The sequence below is a fragment of the Crinia signifera genome, chromosome 5, assembly GCF_055691185.1.
Source record: "Crinia signifera chromosome 5, ASM5569118v1, whole genome shotgun sequence".
NCBI classification, from domain to species: domain Eukaryota; kingdom Metazoa; phylum Chordata; class Amphibia; order Anura; family Myobatrachidae; genus Crinia; species Crinia signifera.
In genome coordinates, this window is record NC_139221.1 from 105497180 (window position 1) to 105521194 (window position 24015).

Sequence of the window (24015 nt, forward strand, 5' to 3'; positions counted from 1 at the left end):
CTAAGCACATCAAGGTTTCTTTCACATCAGTCAAGTTCTTTTCTCGCTCTAATTCCTCCGCCCAGGATGGGTACATAAAGTGTAAAAATACAAAACACACAATGTGTAGTCCTATTTGGATATCTGGATTTTTTTCTCACTATAAAACCCGGGAAAACACCGATTCTTTCCCGAACCACTTCCCTTTAGTGCCTGTAGGAATAGCTGTTACTGGTTCACCACGTGACACCCCAGAAAAAATGGTGCATACATGTATGCTTACATGAACGAATATATGACTAAACACGTCAAGGTTTCTTTTGTACGTGTCTCGCTTACTTGTATGCTTACTTCAATATATATATGACTCCTCTCATCAAGGTATCTTTTTTTCCACCAAAACACGACTCCTCATGACACCGTAATAACTTCAAAACGGTCTTATTTATTGGTAAAATCCAGCAATAATAAAATTTCCACAATTTACACAAACAGCCTGAACCAGACCTGGACTGTAACCAAGAAAACACCTCCACTGGGAGAAGATGGAAATAAAACCCGGGATGCTCACCAGTCTTGGTAGTTCCGGTATAAGTGCAGGATCTGGATACAGTGGTGACAACACCGCACCAACGCGTTTCGACCGGAGGGTCTTTTTCAAGGTGGTGTTGTCTGGTCTCACAATGTGGGTTTAAATACCCTCTAAAAGTCACTCCCTCTGACACATGCAGATGGGCGTGTTACATTCAATTCAGTTAATTCTCTCTTAAAATGGCATCAAATCTATACAATAAAAATGAGGTGGTCAAGCAAAAACATTTATATATTTATAAATATAAAACGAGCATAGGAACTGGTATAAATTTAGTAAACATTAAAATGAATCACAGGCGGAAACGGAAGTATATATATGGGCATCGCGCCCTGTGGGTAGTATAACCCTCCGCAATTTACTTATACCTTAGGTGCCGCTGCTAGACTAGGCTAGTTCCTGGGTTCAGCCTAACTACTACCCGTTTTCTCCTTTCCGGCTGTTATTTTCGTCGCCGCGTGCGTCACATCCGGTGTACTGAAGTCACTCCGTGCTTCTGGACCGCACTGTGACACGCACGGACATCTTAGGTGGGTGGTTTCTCATACGTGAGGCTGAATATCATAAGTGACGTGTGCCTATGATTACAAGGCAGAGACTTTCCATTTGTAAGTGATGAATACGTGCTTTGGACCGCACTGTGACACGCACGGCCATCTTTGATGGATGTGTCTCATTGAAAGGGAGCTGAATCACATAGATAGACAGTTTATGGGCAGTACTGGCACGCAACATTGTGGTTTTTTATAGTGCTTAATTATTGTTGGAAGGAGACATCCACATAATATATGGAACGCATATTGACACGCACGGCCATATATATCCTTTACATAGGGAATAAATTAGGATATCAATTGGTTTTCAAATAAATACAGAAAACAATACGTTAATGGGATATGAATCAATGTGGGAAATTAGGAAAATTACCAGAGAGTTTGATATTTGGTTTATAGGAACCATTTAATTTCGAAATCCCCATTTAACCCATTGGGGGTAAGGCTATTCATATTATATATGAATTTCATTTCGTTTTAAACCAAAATGGTTTCTGATGTGAAAGAAACCTTGATGTGCTTAGTCAGATACATCTACATGTAAGCATACATGTACGCATCTCATTTGTTGATTGTGGGTGTCACGTGGTGAACCAATAACAGCCATTTCAACAGCCACCAAGGGGAAGAGGTGCAAGAAGGAGAAGGAATCATAAGGGTTTATTCCCTGGGACCCCTTAAAAACTTTTCAGTACCCTTGCCGGACAATTTAACAGTCTGTCATATAAATTTTCTTTTGCATATATTTATCCACTACGGAGGGAAATTTGGATAAGATATTGTGATCTGTTTGAAGAACATCGTTATTTGAAGTAAGAGTTGATTTACTTTATATCCAATTTTTTGTTCCTAACTGTTGGGCGCTTAACCTTTTTTACTTGTTTATATTTGCCTCTGTTACACCAGGAAGATAACTCCTGGTTGGTTACAGCTGCCCTCACCAGCGCCAAGGGTTGTACCTTTTGTTCCCATTTGTATTCTGTGTGTTATCTGTACAACCAGGCAGCAGGATGTTAGGCTATAGAGAAAAAAGACAGCTTATTATTAAGCATGTTTTTGATACAGACACCCATCCTGTAATAGAAATTGAAGAAGAGAGCCTAGAACAAGTGATGGAGAAATTAGAAAAAGCACTCACCAAGGAGAGTAGTACATGGTGGGAGATAGCATCAATGGAACAATATTTACTAGAGAAAATGATACCTAAGGGCCTTCTCATTAATAAAGAACCCTCAAGCAAAAACGAATCTCCGGAGTTCTATCTAGGTTGGAAAAGGATCCTGGAAGAGTGTTCGTTCTCCTTGATGAACCATATCATAAAAGAAAGGAAAAAAACTTTGAATATTCTTGAAGAGGAAATCAATACGATTACCAAAAATATAGAACCTCTTAGGAATCTGGAGGATTACAGCCAGATCGAAAAAGACATTGAATTCAGAGTAAAGAACAAAGAAAAGGCAATTATACTAAGGAAACAGAAAAAATATGTAAGGGACAAGACCTTGAAGGTAGAAGAGAACAGGACAGAGGATGATTTTTCAATGGAAAGAGAACTAAGTTGTGATTGTCAAAGTGTACCTCCCACACCATGGAGACCCAACCATAAGAGAACAATGAATAAAAGTTATGAAGAGAATCATTATGAACCCCGTGTACCCTATAAAAGATACCGTGATCTGCAGGATTGGCGTAGAAACCAAACCAAGATACACCAACGGAAAACTTTTGTCCATCACCAACCAGAAGAGAGAAGGACAAATAGAGGACCAAAGGAAAACAAGAGATATCAAGGAAAAAGGGGTATCCATCAAACCTTTAGATCAAGAAACGAGGAGAATGCTTCACAAAACCACACTTCGTTGATCACTAGGGATGAATGGAATGAAGATACCCATCATCGGAAAACTCCTTATAAAGTAAAGAACCAGAGGAATTTTTTGGATCAAACCAGGGGGAGAAGACATCGCATATAACGGTCATCTATAAGAAAAAACGTAGAGGAAAAAGAGGAGGGAAAATGCAAAAAATAAGCTCAAATAAGGGAACCCTGGTACCAGAAGAAATAGAGAAACCTTTAGAAGAAGTACAAGAAGGTAATACTGTTAAAGACAACAGAATATTCAATTTGAGTACACACCCACTGACTTCCAGCGAAACCTCAGTCCTCAATCGAGGCTTAAAATACGCTATGGACAATAAACTGGACAAGTTCAACACATATATTGACATACAAAAGTTCACAAGGAAATTGTCCTTGAAGAGATTCTTCTCCAAGGATGATACTGAACCACAACAAACACAAGATCTGGCAAGCCATTTCAAACCGAAATCTACCTTCAATCCCACGTTCGCTAAAGGACACCTAGTGGAAACTTTTCAGAAATTGGTGTGTGAAGAACTAGAACAAATTATACCAAAATGGCCAAAAAAACCTAATTTGCGGAAAGAAGAGAGAGAAGCCCTGAAAACACTACAGGAAAATAAGGAGGTCATTATTAAACCGGCTGATAAGGGCGGAAGTATCGTAATTATGGATAAAAACAACTACGAGAAAGAAGCCCTCAGACAATTGAATGACAGAAGTACATACAGCCTCCTCAGAAGCGATCCCAGTACACGTATAGCAAAAAATCTTCAAACAATGATAAATCAACATCAAGAAAGCAAGACCATTACGGAGAAGGAGGCCAAATTTATCATAAATAACAACCCTTCTCTTCCAGTATTCTATATGTTACCGAAAATCCATAAGGATATTAAAGAACCCCCTGGACGCCCTATAGTGGCAGGAACTAATTCCATCACAGCCAATCTGTCTGAGTTTGTCGATTTCGCACTCCAACCAGAGGTAGTGAAGATAAAATCATATCTCAAAGACACCATAGACATGATAAACTGCATCGAACATATAATGTGGACAGCAGGAGATATCTTGGTAACAGCGGATGTAACCTCCTTGTATTCCATTATAGACCACCAAATAGGAATAACAGCGGTAGAATTTTTTCTAATCAAAGGAGGAATGGAAAAGAAGAAGATAGATTTTTTGAAGGAGGCTATCCAATTTATCTTAAACAACAATTTTTTCTGGTTTAAAGAACGATACTACCAGCAAGTGAAGGGCACCGCTATGGGGACCAAATTTGCCCCCGCATACGCCAATATGTTTATGGGCTGGTGGGAAGACTGCACAGTTTGGAATAACAACATATACATAGACAGTATTAAAGTGTGGAGAAGATATATAGACGACGTATTCTTCGTATGGAGTGGAGGACTACCAGCTCTAGAAGTTTTCTGTGACATCCTCAACCAAAACGAGTATAACATCAAACTCACCTACAACAAAAGTGAAACCTCCATACAATTTCTAGATCTAAATATCTATGTCAAAGATGACAAATTACACACTAAAAACTATTCGAAACCTACGGATAACAATAGTTACATCCCAGTTTCGAGCAATCATCATTCCACATGGCTGAAGAGCATCCCATCCGGACAGTTGCAGAGGGTAAGAAGGAATTGCTCGGAAAAGGAAGTTTTTGAACAACAAGCCACAGAAATGAAGAGGAGATTCATAGAAAAAGGATATCAGGAAGCAACCATAGATGAGAAAATTCAAGAATTGAAATCGAAAGATCGAACATCCATGTTAGAATATAAACCAAAGGAGAAAAAGGAAAATCAGAAATCCAATATGGCCTTCATCACTAAGTTCAATAATCAATATAAAGAGGTGGAGAGAGCGATAAGAAAACACTGGCATATTCTGACAATGGATCCACTACTTAAAGCCCACATCGGAGAGAAACCTAAATTCGTATACAGGAGAGCGGAAAATATCAAGTCCTGCCTAGTAAAAAGTGCCATCCCGGAACAAAGGGAAGGAAGAATTAAAACAAAGGGATTCCACCGATGTGGAATGTGCCAAATGTGCAAGGTACATAAAAACACTCCCACAAAAGTAATGGAATTCAAATCAACCTCAAACAACTCCACATATAAAATACACGAGTTCATAACTTGTAATAGTAAAAACTGTATTTATCTGATTCAATGCAAGTGTGGACTCCAATATATAGGGAAAACCAGCAGAACCCTAAGAGAGAGATGGGCAGAGCACGTCCGGAATATAAAAAAGGGGATGAAGGGACATCTCCTTTCAGAACATTTCGGGAATAAACACAATTGCTCCCCACAAGATATTGCTCTGGTGATAGGGATCAAGAAAATAGTAGGCAACTGGAGACAAAAGGGAACTGAAACCATTTTGGCTCAAAACGAAATGAAATTCATATATAATATGAATAGCCTTACCCCCAATGGGTTAAATGGGGATTTCAAAATTAAATGGTTCCTATAAACCAAATATCAAACTCTCTGGTAATTTTCCTAATTTCCCACATTGATTCATATCCCATTAACGTATTGTTTTCTGTATTTATTTGAAAACCAATTGATATCCTAATTTATTCCCTATGTAAAGGATATATATGGCCGTGCGTGTCAATATGCGTTCCATATATTATGTGGATGTCTCCTTCCAACAATAATTAAGCACTATAAAAAACCACAATGTTGCGTGCCAGTACTGCCCATAAACTGTCTATCTATGTGATTCAGCTCCCTTTCAATGAGACACATCCATCAAAGATGGCCGTGCGTGTCACAGTGCGGTCCAAAGCACGTATTCATCACTTACAAATGGAAAGTCTCTGCCTTGTAATCATAGGCACACGTCACTTATGATATTCAGCCTCACGTATGAGAAACCACCCACCTAAGATGTCCGTGCGTGTCACAGTGCGGTCCAGAAGCACGGAGTGACTTCAGTACACCGGATGTGACGCACGCGGCGACGAAAATAACAGCCGGAAAGGAGAAAACGGGTAGTAGTTAGGCTGAACCCAGGAACTAGCCTAGTCTAGCAGCGGCACCTAAGGTATAAGTAAATTGCGGAGGGTTATACTACCCACAGGGCGCGATGCCCATATATATACTTCCGTTTCCGCCTGTGATTCATTTTAATGTTTACTAAATTTATACCAGTTCCTATGCTCGTTTTATATTTATAAATATATAAATGTTTTTGCTTGACCACCTCATTTTTATTGTATAGATTTGATGCCATTTTAAGAGAGAATTAACTGAATTGAATGTAACACGCCCATCTGCATGTGTCAGAGGGAGTGACTTTTAGAGGGTATTTAAACCCACATTGTGAGACCAGACAACACCACCTTGAAAAAGACCCTCCGGTCGAAACGCGTTGGTGCGGTGTTGTCACCACTGTATCCAGATCCTGCACTTATACCGGAACTACCAAGACTGGTGAGCATCCCGGGTTTTATTTCCATCTTCTCCCAGTGGAGGTGTTTTCTTGGTTACAGTCCAGGTCTGGTTCAGGCTGTTTGTGTAAATTGTGGAAATTTTATTATTGCTGGATTTTACCAATAAATAAGACCGTTTTGAAGTTATTACGGTGTCATGAGGAGTCGTGTTTTGGTGGAAAAAAAGATACCTTGATGAGAGGAGTCATATATATATTGAAGTAAGCATACAAGTAAGCGAGACACGTACAAAAGAAACCTTGACGTGTTTAGTCATATATTCGTTCATGTAAGCATACATGTATGCACCATTTTTTCTGGGGTGTCACGTGGTGAACCAGTAACAGCTATTCCTACAGGCACTAAAGGGAAGTGGTTCGGGAAAGAATCGGTGTTTTCCCGGGTTTTATAGTGAGAAAAAAATCCAGATATCCAAATAGGACTACACATTGTGTGTTTTGTATTTTTACACTTTATGTACCCATCCTGGGCGGAGGAATTAGAGCGAGAAAAGAACTTGACTGATGTGAAAGAAACCTTGATGTGCTTAGTCAGATACATCTACATGTAAGCATACATGTACGCATCTCATTTGTTGATTGTGGGTGTCACGTGGTGAACCAATAACAGCCATTTCAACAGCCACCAAGGGGAAGAGGTGCAAGAAGGAGAAGGAATCATAAGGGTTTATTCCCTGGGACCCCTTAAAAACTTTTCAGTACCCTTGCCGGACAATTTAACAGTCTGTCATATAAATTTTCTTTTGCATATATTTATCCACTACGGAGGGAAATTTGGATAAGATATTGTGATCTGTTTGAAGAACATCGTTATTTGAAGTAAGAGTTGATTTACTTTATATCCAATTTTTTGTTCCTAACTGTTGGGCGCTTAACCTTTTTTACTTGTTTATATTTGCCTCTGTTACACCAGGAAGATAACTCCTGGTTGGTTACAGCTGCCCTCACCAGCGCCAAGGGTTGTACCTTTTGTTCCCATAGACATTCAGCAGCGCCACTTGGTGACTGCAACAGCCAGATAGGTAGACAAGTAAAAACAGTACAGATATGACACATACAGAAATGCACTAGATCAGGGTTCCTCAAACTATTTTGCTCTGGGACCCCATCAGACAATAAAAATAATGACAAAACCCCAGCAAGTTACTGCAGAAGGTCATCACGTTCCATGTGTAGTCAGCACATACATGGCAGCATTGTGGAGGCACAAAATGATGGGAGGAGTCTAAAATAACAGACAATGCAGAGATTTTTCAGACTCCTTGAATCAGTGAGATTAGAAAAGTCATCAGCCTGATGGTGAGCAACATGGCGTCCCGACCCCATGCTGAGAAGGTCAGGACCCACAGTTTGAGAACCGATGCACTAGATGCATCCTGGTGAGGGCACGGACATGGGGAACATATATTTACTGATCTGCACAGCACCAAGCCAGCCATTCAGTGGCGTCACTTGGTGGTTGCAACAGCCAGATAGGTAGCAAGTGAAAAACAGTACAGATATAGAACACAACAGGGGAGACACAGGGAACTTATTTTGGCTGGGTGGCACAGATCCTAGGCAGCCATCAGCGACGCCATCTTGACTTTGCTACTCACAGGCAGCAGTGGAGGGGTTCAACAGGCTGTCTCCCGTTCAGCACACCACAGGAGTCAGCTTGGATGGATCCAGAGGCTGTCCTGCTGTTGGAGGGGGGGGGGGGGGGATGTCAGCGTGCTCGGGTCCCTGGCTGGAGCCACGGCTGGAGGAAGAGCCAGCATAGGGGGGATGGGGGGACAAAGAGTCAGTGAGACTTAGGAGAGTCAATGAGGCCTGCGGCCGAAGTTGGGCCCTCTCCGAGCTGCGGTCTAGTACTTAATGGAGTCATACTTCCTCCTTGGGGGTCCTCTCGAGCCACTGGGTTCATCTGGTGGGTGCAGGGGGCGGGCTTCACAATCCACCTGAGGGCTTTCAGCCGGGGCCTGCATGGTCCTCTATTGTATTTTTTGTGCTAAACTACAAGGGGACTGTGAAAAATCAAGGAACCACAGTATGAATTTTCACAACCGCGTTCTGAAAGAAAAATGCATAGGGTTAATTAGGTAGCAGATCAAGTAGCTGCAGTAAATTACTAGGGTTAATTAGGTACACCACTTATTCCTTTTTTACCTTAAACTTTTTTTTATATTTTGCCAAATTCTGAATAGTAGTATAAATCTGTGTTTTTTCTTTTTTTGCCAAGATTTTGATCTAATTGGCTAACTTTATATATTAACATTATATATTATGTGCAGTTTTATGCTCCACATGTTTGTTATATCACAGGCTAGAAATCCCCTTATTTCCAGAATACCTGCGTATTTGTACAACACAAATAAAAGCAAATGCCTCACGTGAAAGTAAAGATGTCACGTTCAACAATCAAATGCAATAATGACCGTAGCCAAAGATGGATTATATATTAGGTTTGATTTTCCAAAACAGTACTACTGTGTTTATCGAAGACTGATCACTGTAGTAGATATTGTACACCGCTCTGAGTGTAGGTGTACTACTTTTACAGTGATCGCAAAAACATCAAAAAATAGTGGGTCCCTGGGACCCCTCACTTACAAAAATCGGGGGCCTACCTGACCTTTTCTGGGTCCCAACTAAATAAAACCTTCTCTTCCCTTCCCCCGAGCATGGCACACACAAAAGCCTACTCCCCTCCCCCACATGGCATATACCCTGAGCCGAGGGCCAGCCCAAGACCTTTTTCTTTATTTTTTGGTAAGCAAACAGATTTGGGCATTCCTCACTGTGGCTATGTGGATCGGGGGGGGGGGAGGTATAAAGCAAGAACAGGGACAGTCGGCACGCAACAAAAATTTAGGGCATGGCTTTGTGGTTGAGGCATGGCCACATAATAGTACCAATTCACATTACACCAAACAATAGTGCCACTTATTCACACTGCACCAGGATTACGCACACCATAATGCCCATTACGCAACATGCCCACACCATGTACAGTATACCATAGCACCCACTAGATAGAGGTAAGTCCTAAACAAAACTAAAGGCCCCATACATTATGCGATTTGGGCCCGATTTCACCCGATTTGGATGAATCGGGCCGTGAAATCGTCCCAAAACACCCTGTCCGACCCGATGCATCGGATTGGAGTCGGGCAGTCGCACCGGCTGCACATAAGATTTCCTAAATCTTATGTGCAGTCTCCGGGCAGAGTCAGTGGGCGTCGGACGCCGGGGAAATGCAGGGTGAGCTGACAAATAGTCAACAGGCGGGGGACGCTGGTGAGCCGGGCATGGAGAGAGGCTGGGAGCAGACACATAGGCAGCGGGCGGGGGGACACCGGTGAACAGGTCATGTGCTCGGCAGGAGGACCAGGCAGCGGCAGCTTTACCTCCCGCCCGCTGCCTTTGTGTCCGCTGAACTCCGCTCCAAGCCTCTCCCCATGCTCTGTTCACCGGTGTCCCCCGTCTGCTGACTATTTGTCATCTTACACTGCCCGGCACTTCCCTGCAGTTCCCCAGCATCCCCCACCCGGCTCTCCCCCTGCAGCTCCCTGGGAGTTGCATATGATAAATCTCATGCGATTTATCATATGCATAACTTGGCACATCAAGTGCCTAATCGTGTGTTCCCCTCCCAGGGAGCTGCAGGGGAAATCAAGTCCGGCTTGTCCCTAGTACAAGTCGGACTAATGTATGGGGGCCTTAATTGTGCGCAGGGCCATGTAACCTCACCGGGGATAAAAACATTTTAATTTGATCTTTTGTGCAAGCAAAAACCATTGAATCAGCATCTCAGTGGGTGAAGGCACACAAGGTGCCAATCTGTGTAAGGCTGCTGGATGCATAGACCACTGTGTGACCGTAACTGTGGAGGTTACTGGCATATAAGTGATACCGCAGGGATAGCAGGCAGGTACAGCTGGTGAATACTCAGTTACAGCCAAACTCCCCCTCCTCCTTTTAGAAGTCACCCAACACCTCTCCTTCCCCTGGCCACACACACATGGCCCAGGTAATGCCCCTCCCCCATCAGGTCCCCACACCTGTGACCAGCTGCTGTCCCCTCCTCTCGTGTCAGGTGTCACCAGCAGATCAGAGGCACACTCACGGGATATAGGTTGTCAGCTGCAGGCACAGAGAAGATGGTGACATTACCGGGATGGATGGTGCCGGAGGAGCAGCACGGGCCGCCGTACACAGATGCGCACGCACACACACTGCACACCAATATGCACAGCACTGTATGGGGACACACAGATGACGAGCAGGCACAGAGCCAGGGACTAGTCTCACCTCTCTCCCCAGACACTCCTACATTGAATGTGGCATCCTGGCTGTTGGGGGATCTCGGCAGCTTCCTCCAGTCCGGGTGACCCGGCTGTTTAGGGATCTCTGGGGGTGACCCGCAGGAGTTGGGATTGCCCGCCGTGTGTTGCTCTCTTGGGCACCAAACCTAATTTTCTGCGGTTCTGGCTGGGGGTGTGAGAACCAATCAGGAAAGGGCGACTCCAATCCAACCAATCACGATAACAAGAGGGCGGGGGTAATGGCCTGTGCACACTGCACAGTACGAGCTGGGATTCGGGCAATGCAGGGAAATACTGACAGCAGATCATTAACACGGCGCACGCAGATCTGGCCGGAGCGGGTCCCAGGGGACGCAGTTATCCACAAAAAGTGAGTCCCTGGTGCGCAAAAGAGGGTTAAATACTTGGTATAGCGAGTATTTGCGAACCCTGCCTTTATATACTGTAGGAACTACTTCCAGTCTCTCAACATTTTGTGATTAGAATTCGTCCTTCCTTTCTGTTACAGGGTGCTTATATCAGGCTTAATACATATTGCAACTCAATTTGCAATCTTTTTCTGTGATTTTAGAGCATTTTCTCACTTGATCACATAGAAAATGCCCCTACATCGCTCAGTGTGTCGGGTCCATAGCGATGAGAGGCCCCAAACGTTGCTAATGCTCTACAATTAATATCCAGCATGCTGAATAAATCTAATTACTCTCCCGTCAGGGCCAGTGTTCTCACTGGAGAGCTGGCCATGGGCAGATCGCTCAGCACACAGCATTGTGCAGCTCTGTGTGCTAGGTAATTTTGCTGAGTGATCTACATTGCTTAGCAGTGTCGCCCTGTGTGTAGGCTCAATAAAACCGAATATCAGATGTAGGTTGGATTCAAAGTAAAACTATTTTCATAAAACAAACCAACTTCTAGTACCTGGCTAATTATTCCCAAATAAAATAATAATCTAGCCATTTCCCCCTCATATTCTGCTCCATATTTCAAAAATGATCTACCAGAGACTGTTTAACATTTTCGATCTCTGATCGCTTATGCTCGAGTTAGAAGGCTAATGTCTTCTGCCTGTAACCAGGTCACATTTGGTTTGTTTAGGATATGCTTCATTTCAGATAAATACTTGATAAACGTCAACAAGATAAATCTAGTCAAATTCATAGGCACAGAAATGTTGGTTTCTGGTTTATGTATAAAAAGTTATTTCCAAATGACAACTCATTGGAACAAAAAGTTAATAGAAGTTTTGAGTTCTTTCATTACATGTTTACTTTGGAAGTACAATAAAGGGAAAAGGAGTGTGCGCCCATAAAGTGGATTTCCTGAAAGAAAGGTTGAGCCTGTCAAGAAACCTATAAAGAAAATATAGTTGTAGTTTTAAAAACTAGAAAAAAAAGTGAGCTTATTGGACAGTTGTTTCTTAAGGTGTCCATACACTGAGGCGATTTTGTTAGATTGCGACCAAGTCGCCTCTTCCGGACATGCAGTCTGGTCCGGTGCGCGGTCCCGTGCGCATCGGACTCGACCAGGTGATCGGACCGGCTGGCCATCTGACCACCCGTTCTGGGACCTCCCTCCAGGTGGCGAGGCGGGCGGGAAGCAGGGACGCATGCGATCCATCACAACGGATCACATTTGTCCCTGCCGCCGGGAAGGTCCCGGCGGCTTGCAGGGTATCTGGTGTCCGAACACTGCTGTGAGACGTCACAGCAGTTTATGGGCACCTTTAGCGTGAGCTATTAATTGGGAAGTAGTCTACCAGGTAGCTATGATTGGGTTCATAAAAATGTGGGATGACCCCTGCCCCAAGTAGCTATAGATCTTCTCAATGTGGCTAATTTCCTTATTCGTATACAGATAGCGGTATACCTTAAAGTTAGGACCTGTCTTTATCAGGAATAAACAATTAGAATACTTCTAGCTTATTCATTAAAAATAATTCACTTTATAACAGTGTAACAGATTTAATAAGTTTCTTAACTCAAGCTATCCTTTTAATACTAAAATATATTGATGTATATATTTGTGGGAAGTCTGCTAGGGCTTTGGTTATAAGTGCAAAAATGACATTCTAGTCTAGGAAAATTTCCAATGTACTCCAGCCCTGAGGAAGATCCATTTATAATTTATTTGGGCAGAAGATCTTCATACAAAGCTTTGATTGCTGCAAGATCACCATATGCACATATCTCTCTAAAGGGGACTACACATGGGGAGATTTTGCTGAGCGATGCTAGATTGTTCTCCGGTGAGAACACTGGCCCTGACCAGCGATGTAACTAGATCTATCTAGCATGCTGGATATTAATCGCTCTGCGATAGCAACGCGCAGGGCCACGCATCGCTTGGCACGGAGCTATGTTGAGGCATTTTCTAAGTGATCTAGTGAGATTGCTTAGAAAAATGCCCTGAAATCGGCCCTTGTGTAGTTTCCATAATACAGCAAAAATACAGGGCCATAGGATCTGTTCATTTCTATCTCTTCATCTAAGGTAGATAAGGAGCTTATATCGTGTTAAGTTATAAAGTCGGTTAACAATTTTACTCTGACGTGGGTTTGAAGCTGTCCTGTCTTCACTATAAATCACACCTGTGAGAATATTTAGAATTTTGATTAGCACCCCTTCCCACCTGCCTAAGGGTGTTTTTTAATTAGTATGGATCTTTTGCATTTACAGACTGTATATTGGGAAAGGCACTATGCTGGTAAAGGGGCCTACACACAGGGTGATTTGCTGAGTGTTCTGAGTGATGCTAGATCGCTCAATGCTCAGCAAGATCGTTTGTGCTGATCGATCTGTCAGGGCCACTGTCCTCTGGTGAGAACACTGGCTCTGACCGGTAATTTACTAGATTTATCCAGCATGCTGGATATTAATCGCTGGGTGATAATGACACGCAGGGGCCGAGGAGCGATGTAGGGGTATTTTCTAAGAAATCTAGTTAGATCGCTTACAAAATGCCCTGAAATCGCCCAGTTTGTAGGCCTCATAAGCACAGAATAAATGTATACTGTACAATCCTGTATACTGTACAATGTCAGTTTTAAGGATTGGTTTTGGGCCCTGAGACCCATGGTTTGGTATAGCCTGGCTGCTTTTGGTTATCGCATTGGAACACTTAATTTAGTACTTTTTTTTTTCACTAATGTGGTGCTTTGGGGCTGCTGGTCTTTGTTGACTTCCTGGTGATTTTTCTTACCAGGTTTGGTTCAAAAGATCGACAATACCTAGTTTGACCTTTTAAATGTTGGACATGCACAAAGTCGTCAAGTTAAAATGTTCAACACAATTTTTTTATATATTTTGGTGTCAAATTGTAGGTTTCAGCACATAATACACCTTAGTATGGCTCGCTTCACGCAAATCATAGTCCATGTGGATGGTAAAGTATGAAAAAGTTTAAAAACTGCAAAAAATTTCCATAAAACTTGTGTTGATCATGCGCAGGTCTGAATCGGCCCCTTAGTGCCTTTTTACGAAATGACCCAGCATTTGAAATGGTTTATTGTGTATTGTGGTTATGGTAATGACCAGATATTGCCTGTAGAAGTATATATTATTTATCTTTTTATCCTCTACTTTTCTGTTCTGTTGCTTGGTGATATATTACATCCTCTGTAAAGTAGATGTTTAAGCTGTAGTATTTTTTGTTAAAAATAAGCAAATGACAAACATAAATGATCACCTCTTAATACAAGTACAGGCCGTTTCCTGCCATAATTTATATTGACACCTGTGCTTTACTGAGCTGTACAATAAGACTGACCTTAGTTTGTAGTAATACTTGACAAAATGTCCAGCATGCAGTGTGATCTTTCTTTTAGAGACTGCTGCATTGCTTTGTATGGTGACGCTCTTCTGACTTGTGTAACTGGAGCAGCATACAAGCTTCTGCTTGGTTACCTATTTTATGATTGGAAGCCACAAGTACTGGCATTGACCATAAATAATTTGAATTGGTCCTGAACCACCAACCCCAGGCACCCCTGCAAGTGCTCTGCGGCACTCCATTGCATTAATGGTTCTTTCTCGATGTTTGTAGAACCAAGCCACCAGATGGCCCTGGTGGCTGTGTAGAAGTTGTTAATAAAGCAGATTAGGATCGTTTTTCACCCTGTAACGAAATTCTGTTGGTTAAAGTAGTGACACAAATGAAAGTGACTTTTATCAAGAAAATGCATTGATAACTCTGAAAATGAACGTGCTGTGACACTTCAGACGTTGACCATCACAAATGAAACACACCCTCTGGATGATATATTAAAAACCAAATGAAAGTAAAATGTATTCCATGCAACTTTAGATTCTGTAATAAAATATTGAATGATATTTACCATCTTTTTTTTTTCTAACCTTTAAAACTTTTTAATGTACGTGGCAGGATTGCCTACTCCAGACAGTCTTGTATTTTAGTTTTCTGATTATCTTAGATGTATCTTCTAGCATGCAAACTGTTCTCTCCCTAAAAAAAGTACATGTTTTTTCTTATGCTTTTGTCTACAATCTACTGTTTGTCAGGTTGATGACATCTTGGGAGAAGGCAGTGATGATAGTGATAGTGAGAAAAAGAAGTCTGTTAAAGTAAAGAAACCGCAAAGTACGACACAAGAGAGCTCGGAGAAAACTCCAGAATCCTCTTCATCAAGCGAGCAGAGCCTATCCGATAGCACGCCACGGTGAGTGCGCATACATGATGTTCCTATTATTGCATCAAAGGCTTTCAAATTATTATTTTATTATGATCATTTGCACGTGCGTTGTAAAGCTTAATATTTAACAATATCCTCCTTTTTTCTGTGATGCTTTGTATTCAGCATGTCAGTGGAGTCCGTTGCCCAACAAATGCAGATAAAGGGGGTAATTGAGTACTGCTTCCCCCCCCCCCCCCCCCCAGCTGCGAGCAGGAGAAATCTTTAGATGGTCACAACCATCAAATGATTTCTTCTGCCTTCACAAATAAAAGTCAGTCTGAACTGACTTTAATTTACGAGTGCTAGGACATAATCTTACTGTGATTTCAGCCACCCACCCCCAGCAGGCGTTGGTCCGCCCACGTTTTGATTGGAACGCCCATAAACCGCCTGCCATTCTTCTGGTACGGTTTTTGTCTGCCCCCAGCTCTCCTCCCTGTAGCGAATGCGACAGCGAGTTTGTAACCAGCTGTAGACTGTCGGGGATTGTGCATGGAGAGCAGTAGTTTACTTTCATTTTGAGAACTGAACACTGAGACAGTTTCAAGGAGCGCCTCCATTCCTGTAGTAAAACAGCCTTAAGCATTCTACAGTTGGCTCTGAGATGCAATACATGTGAGCGGAAGACCAGATAAACTGCAGCCTCTTGTTTATGGTTTCTCACCGGTCTGTGAGAAAATACATTCCCTTTCTTCAGTGTAGCATGTGGTTTCCAGGTGAAGGAGCATGCCCGTGCAAATCATCATTTTTTATAACCCTGTTTTACAATTTAAAAAGACTGATCTCATTGATACTTTGTTCTCTGTACTTTGTGACACTGAATGGAAAATCAGTGTTATGTCCTTGGAAATCCCAATAATTTATTTTTAAACATACAATAGCTTTGTGTCTGTGTAGGAACAATACAATCATTTGATCCATTGCCATAATATCCGCACCAAAGCCCTCTTCGAGATAGTTGATTTGTTTGTAGTTCATTAAATATTCATAACATGATTAATCAGAAGTACTGTACCATGGGGATTGAGACTTTTTTGTTTTCCCAAGCAATTTTAGGCCTTTTAGCAATTTCACCAGGACAATTTTAAAATGTTTATTTTCCTTTTCTGTACAGTCCTGTATTTACTAGCTGGTCATGCTTCACTTAGCAAGTACCACCTTTCTTTTTGTTTTAGTGTTGGCACTTGCTGTATGGTCCAGATTCCTGTTTTATTCCCTCGTTACTAATCCCCCTCATTAAATTGTCTTAAGAATTTGCATCTTGCTGCATTTTTATGTTCCTAATGGAAGTTGACGTTAATGAATGCATAGGAAAATGCTGATTTGTTGTAGAGCATTGTCTGCAGATGTGCAACACATTACTGTGTTTAGATTTCACTTTGAATTTTAATATTTACAGATTTCAAATTTTTTTTTTTTTTTTTGCAAAATGCCTATATTAGTATTAAATGGCCATGAGCCATTTCTTCACTTCACACAAATACTGTATGTGCTTACTATTCCTGCTGGACTGTTTCAGTGCCGTGCTGCACCTTACCTGATTTTAAAATTACAAATGTCGCTCTGCTGAAACCCGTTGGGTGCACTGTGGATGGTAAAACTCTGTTGCTTGTTGCACATTTTGGCCCAAATCTATGTGCATTAATGTAGAGTTGGTCTCCTCTGCTACTATGAAAGCCTCTTTACAGGCCAATCAGCTTCTACACCAAACTCTGTAAAACTCTTATTCTGGCATAGCTTTCAGAGGCATTATGGACCCGCAGTAGTGAGTGTTGTAACACAGGACAGACTATTTTAAGATGCTTTGGAAGTTCTGGTCTCTGAATGTTAGTGACCTACCCCTTTGTGGTTGCGCTCGGAGGTAGGAAAATAGAAAAATAAAGGTAATAGTTGTTTTATTTTGCGTATGCTATTTTCATTCCCAAAAACCTTTTGTAATATCCAAAAGCTTGTTTGTATTTATGGCAGCGGCAATACCCTGCTCAATCCTCACCCTTAAGGTGCCCATACACGTTACAATAATTGTATACAATATCGTATCTCAGTTTTGCGATGAGATGAGATCTCGTACAAAAAGTATGTGCAGCATACTGTACTAGATCTCATCTCGTCGCAATACCGTGATGCGATGAGGTGCGATATTGTATACAATAATTGTAACGTGTATGGGCACCTTTTAGAAGAGGATATGGATCAGGACTGCACACATAAAGATCACATGTAGTTTTTCACCTTACTGGGTTTCTCTCACTGTTCAAGTCCTTGACAACATGTTATTTATGGTACCGAAGCTTACATTTGTAATTTTCATACAAGAATCCAGTTCTTGTATGCAATTTACATTATGAATATTGTTAGCAGGATAGTTAATAACTACATGTTTATTGTTTTTTTTTATGTAATTTAAAAAATATATATTATTCTAGTGTAACAATAAACCATAATAAAAAGGTTGAAAGTGTTTTGGTGCCTCAACTTTTTTTATTTGCTGTGTACTGTAGTTCTTGCTCGTTATGACAGTAACTACTTACAAGCGAATTATATCATTTCTACCTCCTACCAGACTTTGCACCTTAGCCAATATCGGGGAGCTTGTAAGGTCAGCTAGAATTTGTACTGAAAGCTGGCATTACATCGACATCTGCACTTGTGCCATGAGAAAGCATTACACATGCTACTTTCCCCATGCTTTGAGGAGCTGGCCCTTTAGTGGTCTAGAATACGAAAGCTTCATGTGGGAAGCAACACCATCTTCAGACAGGTGTGCTTCCCAGTGCCCTGTCCCTTCCTCTGAGAAGGAGATCCAGCGTTATGAAGCGGTACTGTGTACACTGGTGTGCGCATCATTTAAGGTGCATTACTATTACCCCTTTTAAACATGCTCTGACATGCTTGAACATTTAACGTGCATCGACCCAGGATTGTGCCATGTCTGAAAGGCACCAACACCGGAAAGTGATCACTGGTCCCCGGTAACACTGGGATATTGTGGGGCATAGAAACTTCTATCCTGTCTCTTCCGATCAGGATACTAGTACTTTTACTCCAAGGAAAGGTTAACAAGTACTTACTAGTAAAGCTGTCTCCTTTCCTCCCTACTTAGGGAGATTATGGAGGAGTAGTTGGGAGATTTACCAGGTGGAAGCACAGCTTTCATTGTTTCTCAGCTGAAATAGAAGTATTTGAACATTGAGTAAACTGTATTGGTACTGGGCTACAGTATATTGTTCCACAAAGGCCTACCTCTCCCTATGTATTTTTACCCTCCAGTTTCCGTATGGAAAAGACCTGGTGCTAGAGCTCACTATGCAGTTAATTAACAAGATATTAGGGAGTGTTTAGTTGTCTGCATATCTGGATTTCCACTGCAAAATGAAGATGGAATTGTGGCTTCCTCAAATTCTATGCTATTCTGTTCTCATAATTTTCTTTCCCTCGTCCTCATCGCAGTAATGAAGGTGACTGCACAAAGTTCCTCATTTGCCAGCTTTGTGCAGGCACCTTTTTTTGCTTTTAATGCAGCTCAAAAGTAGCGTAAAGGTGTCATTGTATAAAAATAGCTGCTAATAATCTTTTTCATCCAGACTTACTGAAGCCACTCTATGTAAGCGTATGAATCTCTCGGCATTCTGCCTTTTAAAAATGATTGAAAGGCACTTCCCATCTCTTTTTATATGCATTTTTATTGAGAGAACCTAATTATTTTCAAAATACTATACAAGATAGAGCGGTCTATACCTTGTGATGAATTGGGTCCCTCTTCAGTTTTCTGCCACCATAGCCAGTTACATAGCCTGTAAGTCTGTAAGGCTTTCCTGTTCATTAACAAGTGTCTTCCTATATTTAATCACGTTTTAAAAATAAATATATGTAGAAGTTTTTGCATTTCTGTCATAACTACAGTCATCTAGAAAGTAACCTGTTCAGAGGAACAGCATATGTGTGTTAAAACGATTTCCACTTCTCTGAAATCCTCACAGCTCAGTTCTTGACTAGGAGATGATGGGAGTAGGGTTGACCGTAATCACCAGGCATGTTGTATGTAGTCTAACTTCAGGGCACATATTTTAGATAATTAACTTTTATTTATATAGCGCTAGCATGCTGCATTGTGTTTTGAAAGATGACCTACATATTAGCATTACAATTCCTTGTTTCTAATATACATAAATTAATGTTACTATTAAATTACTTTGTAACTAATAAGATTGTAGGTATTTTGAAACAAAAATAGGTACAACTTACACTTTTACCCTGGCCTTTCCTTTCAGTGCTCCTGAAGTGCGGTTGAATACTTCATTCAGTTTACATTGATTCGCAATGGCATGATTAACAGTGTTTCTGAATTTTCACATGCATTTGCCTTGAATAAAATGTAAAAGTTTAACCTATATATAGCTTGAAAGTACTTTTTGATTGATATCAACTATACTGTAGATTTTTTACTTTTTAACATTTTAAAATAGTATTAAAAAACAACAACTTACCAGTGTATACATAGTTTACATACTGTAGCTTTAAACCAGGGGTGTCCCTCCAGCTTTTGCTATTTGGCAATGCTAAAACGGTTGCAGGGCATGCTGGGATATGTAGTTCAACAACAGCTGGAGGGCTAAAGGTTCCCAATCCCAGCTTTAGACTATCCATAGCCAACGCCTCTGTCTAGAATAACTTCAATGACATATCGGCGATTGCTGTGATTAGCACCAAACTGACACACAATGAATTTACTACATATGTTTTGACTATGAATAGTAGTTGGTGCTACTTAGAATTATTTGTAGTTTTTAAAGCAGTTTAAATGTTGATTGATGAACTGTAAAATAATGCAACTTGTGGAAATGTTTGTTAGAAACACCATTCAATATTCATAATGCTAAGTGCAATGATTAATATTTAATTCATCATAAATTTTCAATTTGTTCATTTTTTTTGTGTGTGTAATGTTAATTTTAGTGTTTAAAGTACTTCATTTTAATGTAGTGTAACGTAAAAATGTATCAGGTTTTTTTTCACAACGGTCTTTCTGCCTTTCTTGATATTACTATGTGTCTTTTTTTGTTTTTTATTGTTTTTAGTATCTCTACTTACAGTACCTCTACTTGTTTTCAGTACCTCTACTTGTTTTCAGTACCTCTACTTGTTTTCAGTATCTCTATTTAAAGTACCTCCACTTACAATACCTCTACTTGTTTTCAGTATCTCTACTTACAGTACCGCTACTTGTTTTCAGTATCTCCACTTACAGTACCGCTACTTGTTTTCAGTTCCTCCTGCATTTTGCTTTAATGCTCTCCACTCCCACTGTACCCAGACCACTCACACTTGCAACCATAAATTTCAACTACTCTATTCACCAGTTCTGTTTGCTTTGTCAGGGAGAGATACTGCAATACATTTTTGTACATCATTTGGACATTCGCTCCACTTTATAACTTGTGTAACATTAATTCATCAGAGGCTGCACAGAGTGTTGTATTTAACAACCATGAAGATCAAAAGCATTGGATTATTGCCAATGAGTTATATAAGGTGGAGGTACAAAACTTCAAAGTTTAGAATGTCGACATTCAGAATATCGACACCAGAATGTCAACAGGGGCACGATGGAGGTCATTATTTACCATGTAGACATTGATGTTTTAACTTTGTCAGAATGTTGACATTGTGAATGATTACAAATGGCATATTGTACATTTGGATTTCCATTGGCAAGGGGAGTATGCCTAAACCTAAAATTCAGTGGTGGGTAAAATTTCTGTTGAAATTCTGTTAGTGTCGACATTGAGACTGTTAGGGATGTATAATGTTCTATATTATCACTTTCCAAAGTAGTTGACTATTCAGTCAATGAAAACCTGATAGGTAGGCAAAAAATTAATGACTTGGACAGAGGGAGTTACATAGGTTTAAATGTATGATGAAGAGAATGTTGCACTTTCTAATGGAACGTCAGAGAAGAGCCTGGCAACACTTTTTTTTTTTTTTTATTATGCAAGTTTTCTTTAGTCCGTCAACTAATAACTATGACAACTCTACCGTGGCCTAATGGTGTTGTTTTTCTTGGCAATTGGATAATGCATGGGTGAATCCAAATTTGTTCCCTGCTCTGTGGTCTCAATACAAGCTGGTAATGGTATTAGTGTACATTCTAGCACCCGCCGGGTGCTAGAATGAACTATAGGTATAATGATGTAAGTTAGTAAAATATGTGGCTATTCCATGGCAGTAGTAAGGCCTTTCTCAGAATGGCTGTTGTTGTATGTATGACACACAGGTAATGGACACTAAAATCTGTGTAAATTGGGGATATTATGCATATTAAAAATATAATAAATATTTCCACAGATTTTTTAATTAAACAAATACAATCCCAGCATGGCAAGAGGGTCTTGTATATAAATGATTGAGTACCCTGGTTGCCTATAATTATGGCTAGCATAGGCTTATAGGGCGCACCTACTCCCTTGCTCCATTAGACTCTCTTCAACCTTGCAAAGCTTCAAACGGGCACTGAAAACTCACCTATTTATCACAGCGTACCCTTCCGCTGCATAACAGAGTCCTGAGGCTGCTCCGCCAATCCCCTGCCTTCTGCCCTGACCAGCTCTGCTTGCTTCTATTCTGCTATCAAACCACCTCACACTTGCTGCACCTCGTCATTTGTCTGTTGCTCCTTCCCACTAGATTGTTAGCTCCTCTAAGCAGGGCCCTCTTCTCATTACATTTCACATACAGCTCTCCACTACTCAGTGACCCTCTTTGTCCGCATACTCTCCAGATGGTTATGGCTCATCTCTATCTACAGTATGGCCGCCATCCCCTTTGTATTCTGTTTATTACTTCCTACTTACATCTAAGCTGTAGTGTGTCTTGAATTGTGGTTTGTTCTTTGTTAACTGTATTTTTGTGGCACATTATAATTAAAATATAATAATAAATGTATATACGTATGCATTCCATAGTGCAGGATACTATTTGGGCCTTTACGCAAGGTGCCCTTGTGTGTGCCTGTGCGGGTGGGGGGTGCGTAATCTGTTTTGTGGACTCAAAGTTTTTCTGTATCTAGAAATAACAAACGGCTGTGCTGGAGCACACACACAGCAATGTGTGCGCTGGTGTTTTACATTTTGAGTATGATTAATGTGCTTTGGGCTTTTTTCAATAATTTTAGAAGCACATGCTGCAAGAAAAATGTCATTCTCTTTCATAGTGTTTCAAGTTTACATATGATCAGTTTATACTTAATGAGTAATGATGTGTAAACAAATCCATCCATACTGTGAAGTTTTAATTGAAAATGTAAATGTGTGTAGAGTGTGGAATACTGTAATTACATTTCTGTCTAAGCAGTTTTGGTTTGGAAGATGCAGCTGCTTTTGTGACTTGAAGAAATGTTTCCTGTGTGCTGGAATACGAAGACAGAATATTAACTTGTGCCAGGTTTTTTAAATAGAGTGCAATAATAATAATTGTATTCATATAGCGCTCTTTCTCCAATAGGTCTCAAGGGGGCAGGTGTATTAAGCCTTAATAAGAGATAAATGCAAGGGTGATAAAGAGAGATAAACGTCCAGCCAATCAGCTCCTTACTGACTTTTTTTTTTTTCAAACACAGCCTGTAACATGGCAGTTAAGCAGCCCATACACGCTGCTATGCGTGCTGTCCGTTCTGTGCTTTGAGGTGCGCGCTCCCGCGGCACCTCATCACACATTACAAAAAGTATGTGCTTGCACATACTTTATGTACTTGGGTTTCATCAAATTGCATTGCATTGCATGCACATGCAATGCAATGTGTTCCCTGCAATTGAAGCCCACAACGCACGCCCGCATCGGGACGTGTATGGGCTGCTCAAGGATGTGATTGGCTGGACGTTTATCTCTCTTTATCACCCTTGCATTTATCTCTTATTATGGCTTAATACATCTGCCCCAAGGCGCTTAACAGGACGAATGTATAATACTGTACTTCATTGTTTCTGTACTGTATCAGCATACTAAAGTAATGAAATTGGTTAACAATGTAACATTTTAGTCCATGCCCTTATAATGTACTTAATATATTATTATTATTTTAATTATTGTGATTATGTTGAAACCCTTATTTTGTTTTAGATTTTGCTTCAGTCAGGGTATGGAGAGAATGATCATGTCCCAAGCACACAATGGGTGTGATTCAGATAGTTAGATTTAGTAGACGGCAGCATTGCTGGACTATACAAATGTACCATAGGTGTCTGGTATAAGTAAATGTCTCCTGCATATGTGATCGAGTGCTGAGTCAACGGTTGTCGCAGATCGCTTGTGAAAAACCATTGGCTGGCTGAGTAACCGGCGAGGTTATGCAAACTATGCGTGGCAGTTCTGTCTCTGAGGCCAGGAAATCTCCTTCACACTCCCACAAAACGGAGGTAACACGACCCTGTTTTGGGGAACAGAGGCAATTGCCGCTTTCTCCCCAAATGTCTGCAGACCGTCATATAACGCAGTCTGCAACCATACTTCGTCTTACACAGGATCCATACTGCACATGCACA

The 24015-nt window shown here is 40.9% G+C and overlaps 1 protein-coding gene across 1 annotated transcript in view; it reads left to right on the forward strand.

The window, feature by feature from the left end:
- Window positions 1-24015, forward strand: part of CTDP1 (CTD phosphatase subunit 1) — a 148753-nt gene that overhangs the window by 104012 nt on the left and 20726 nt on the right. Inside the window, exon 12 of the mRNA XM_083187787.1 lies at window positions 15303-15460. Within this exon, the coding sequence (XP_083043913.1) occupies window positions 15303-15460 (158 nt within the window). The remainder of the gene's footprint in view (window positions 1-15302; window positions 15461-24015) is intronic.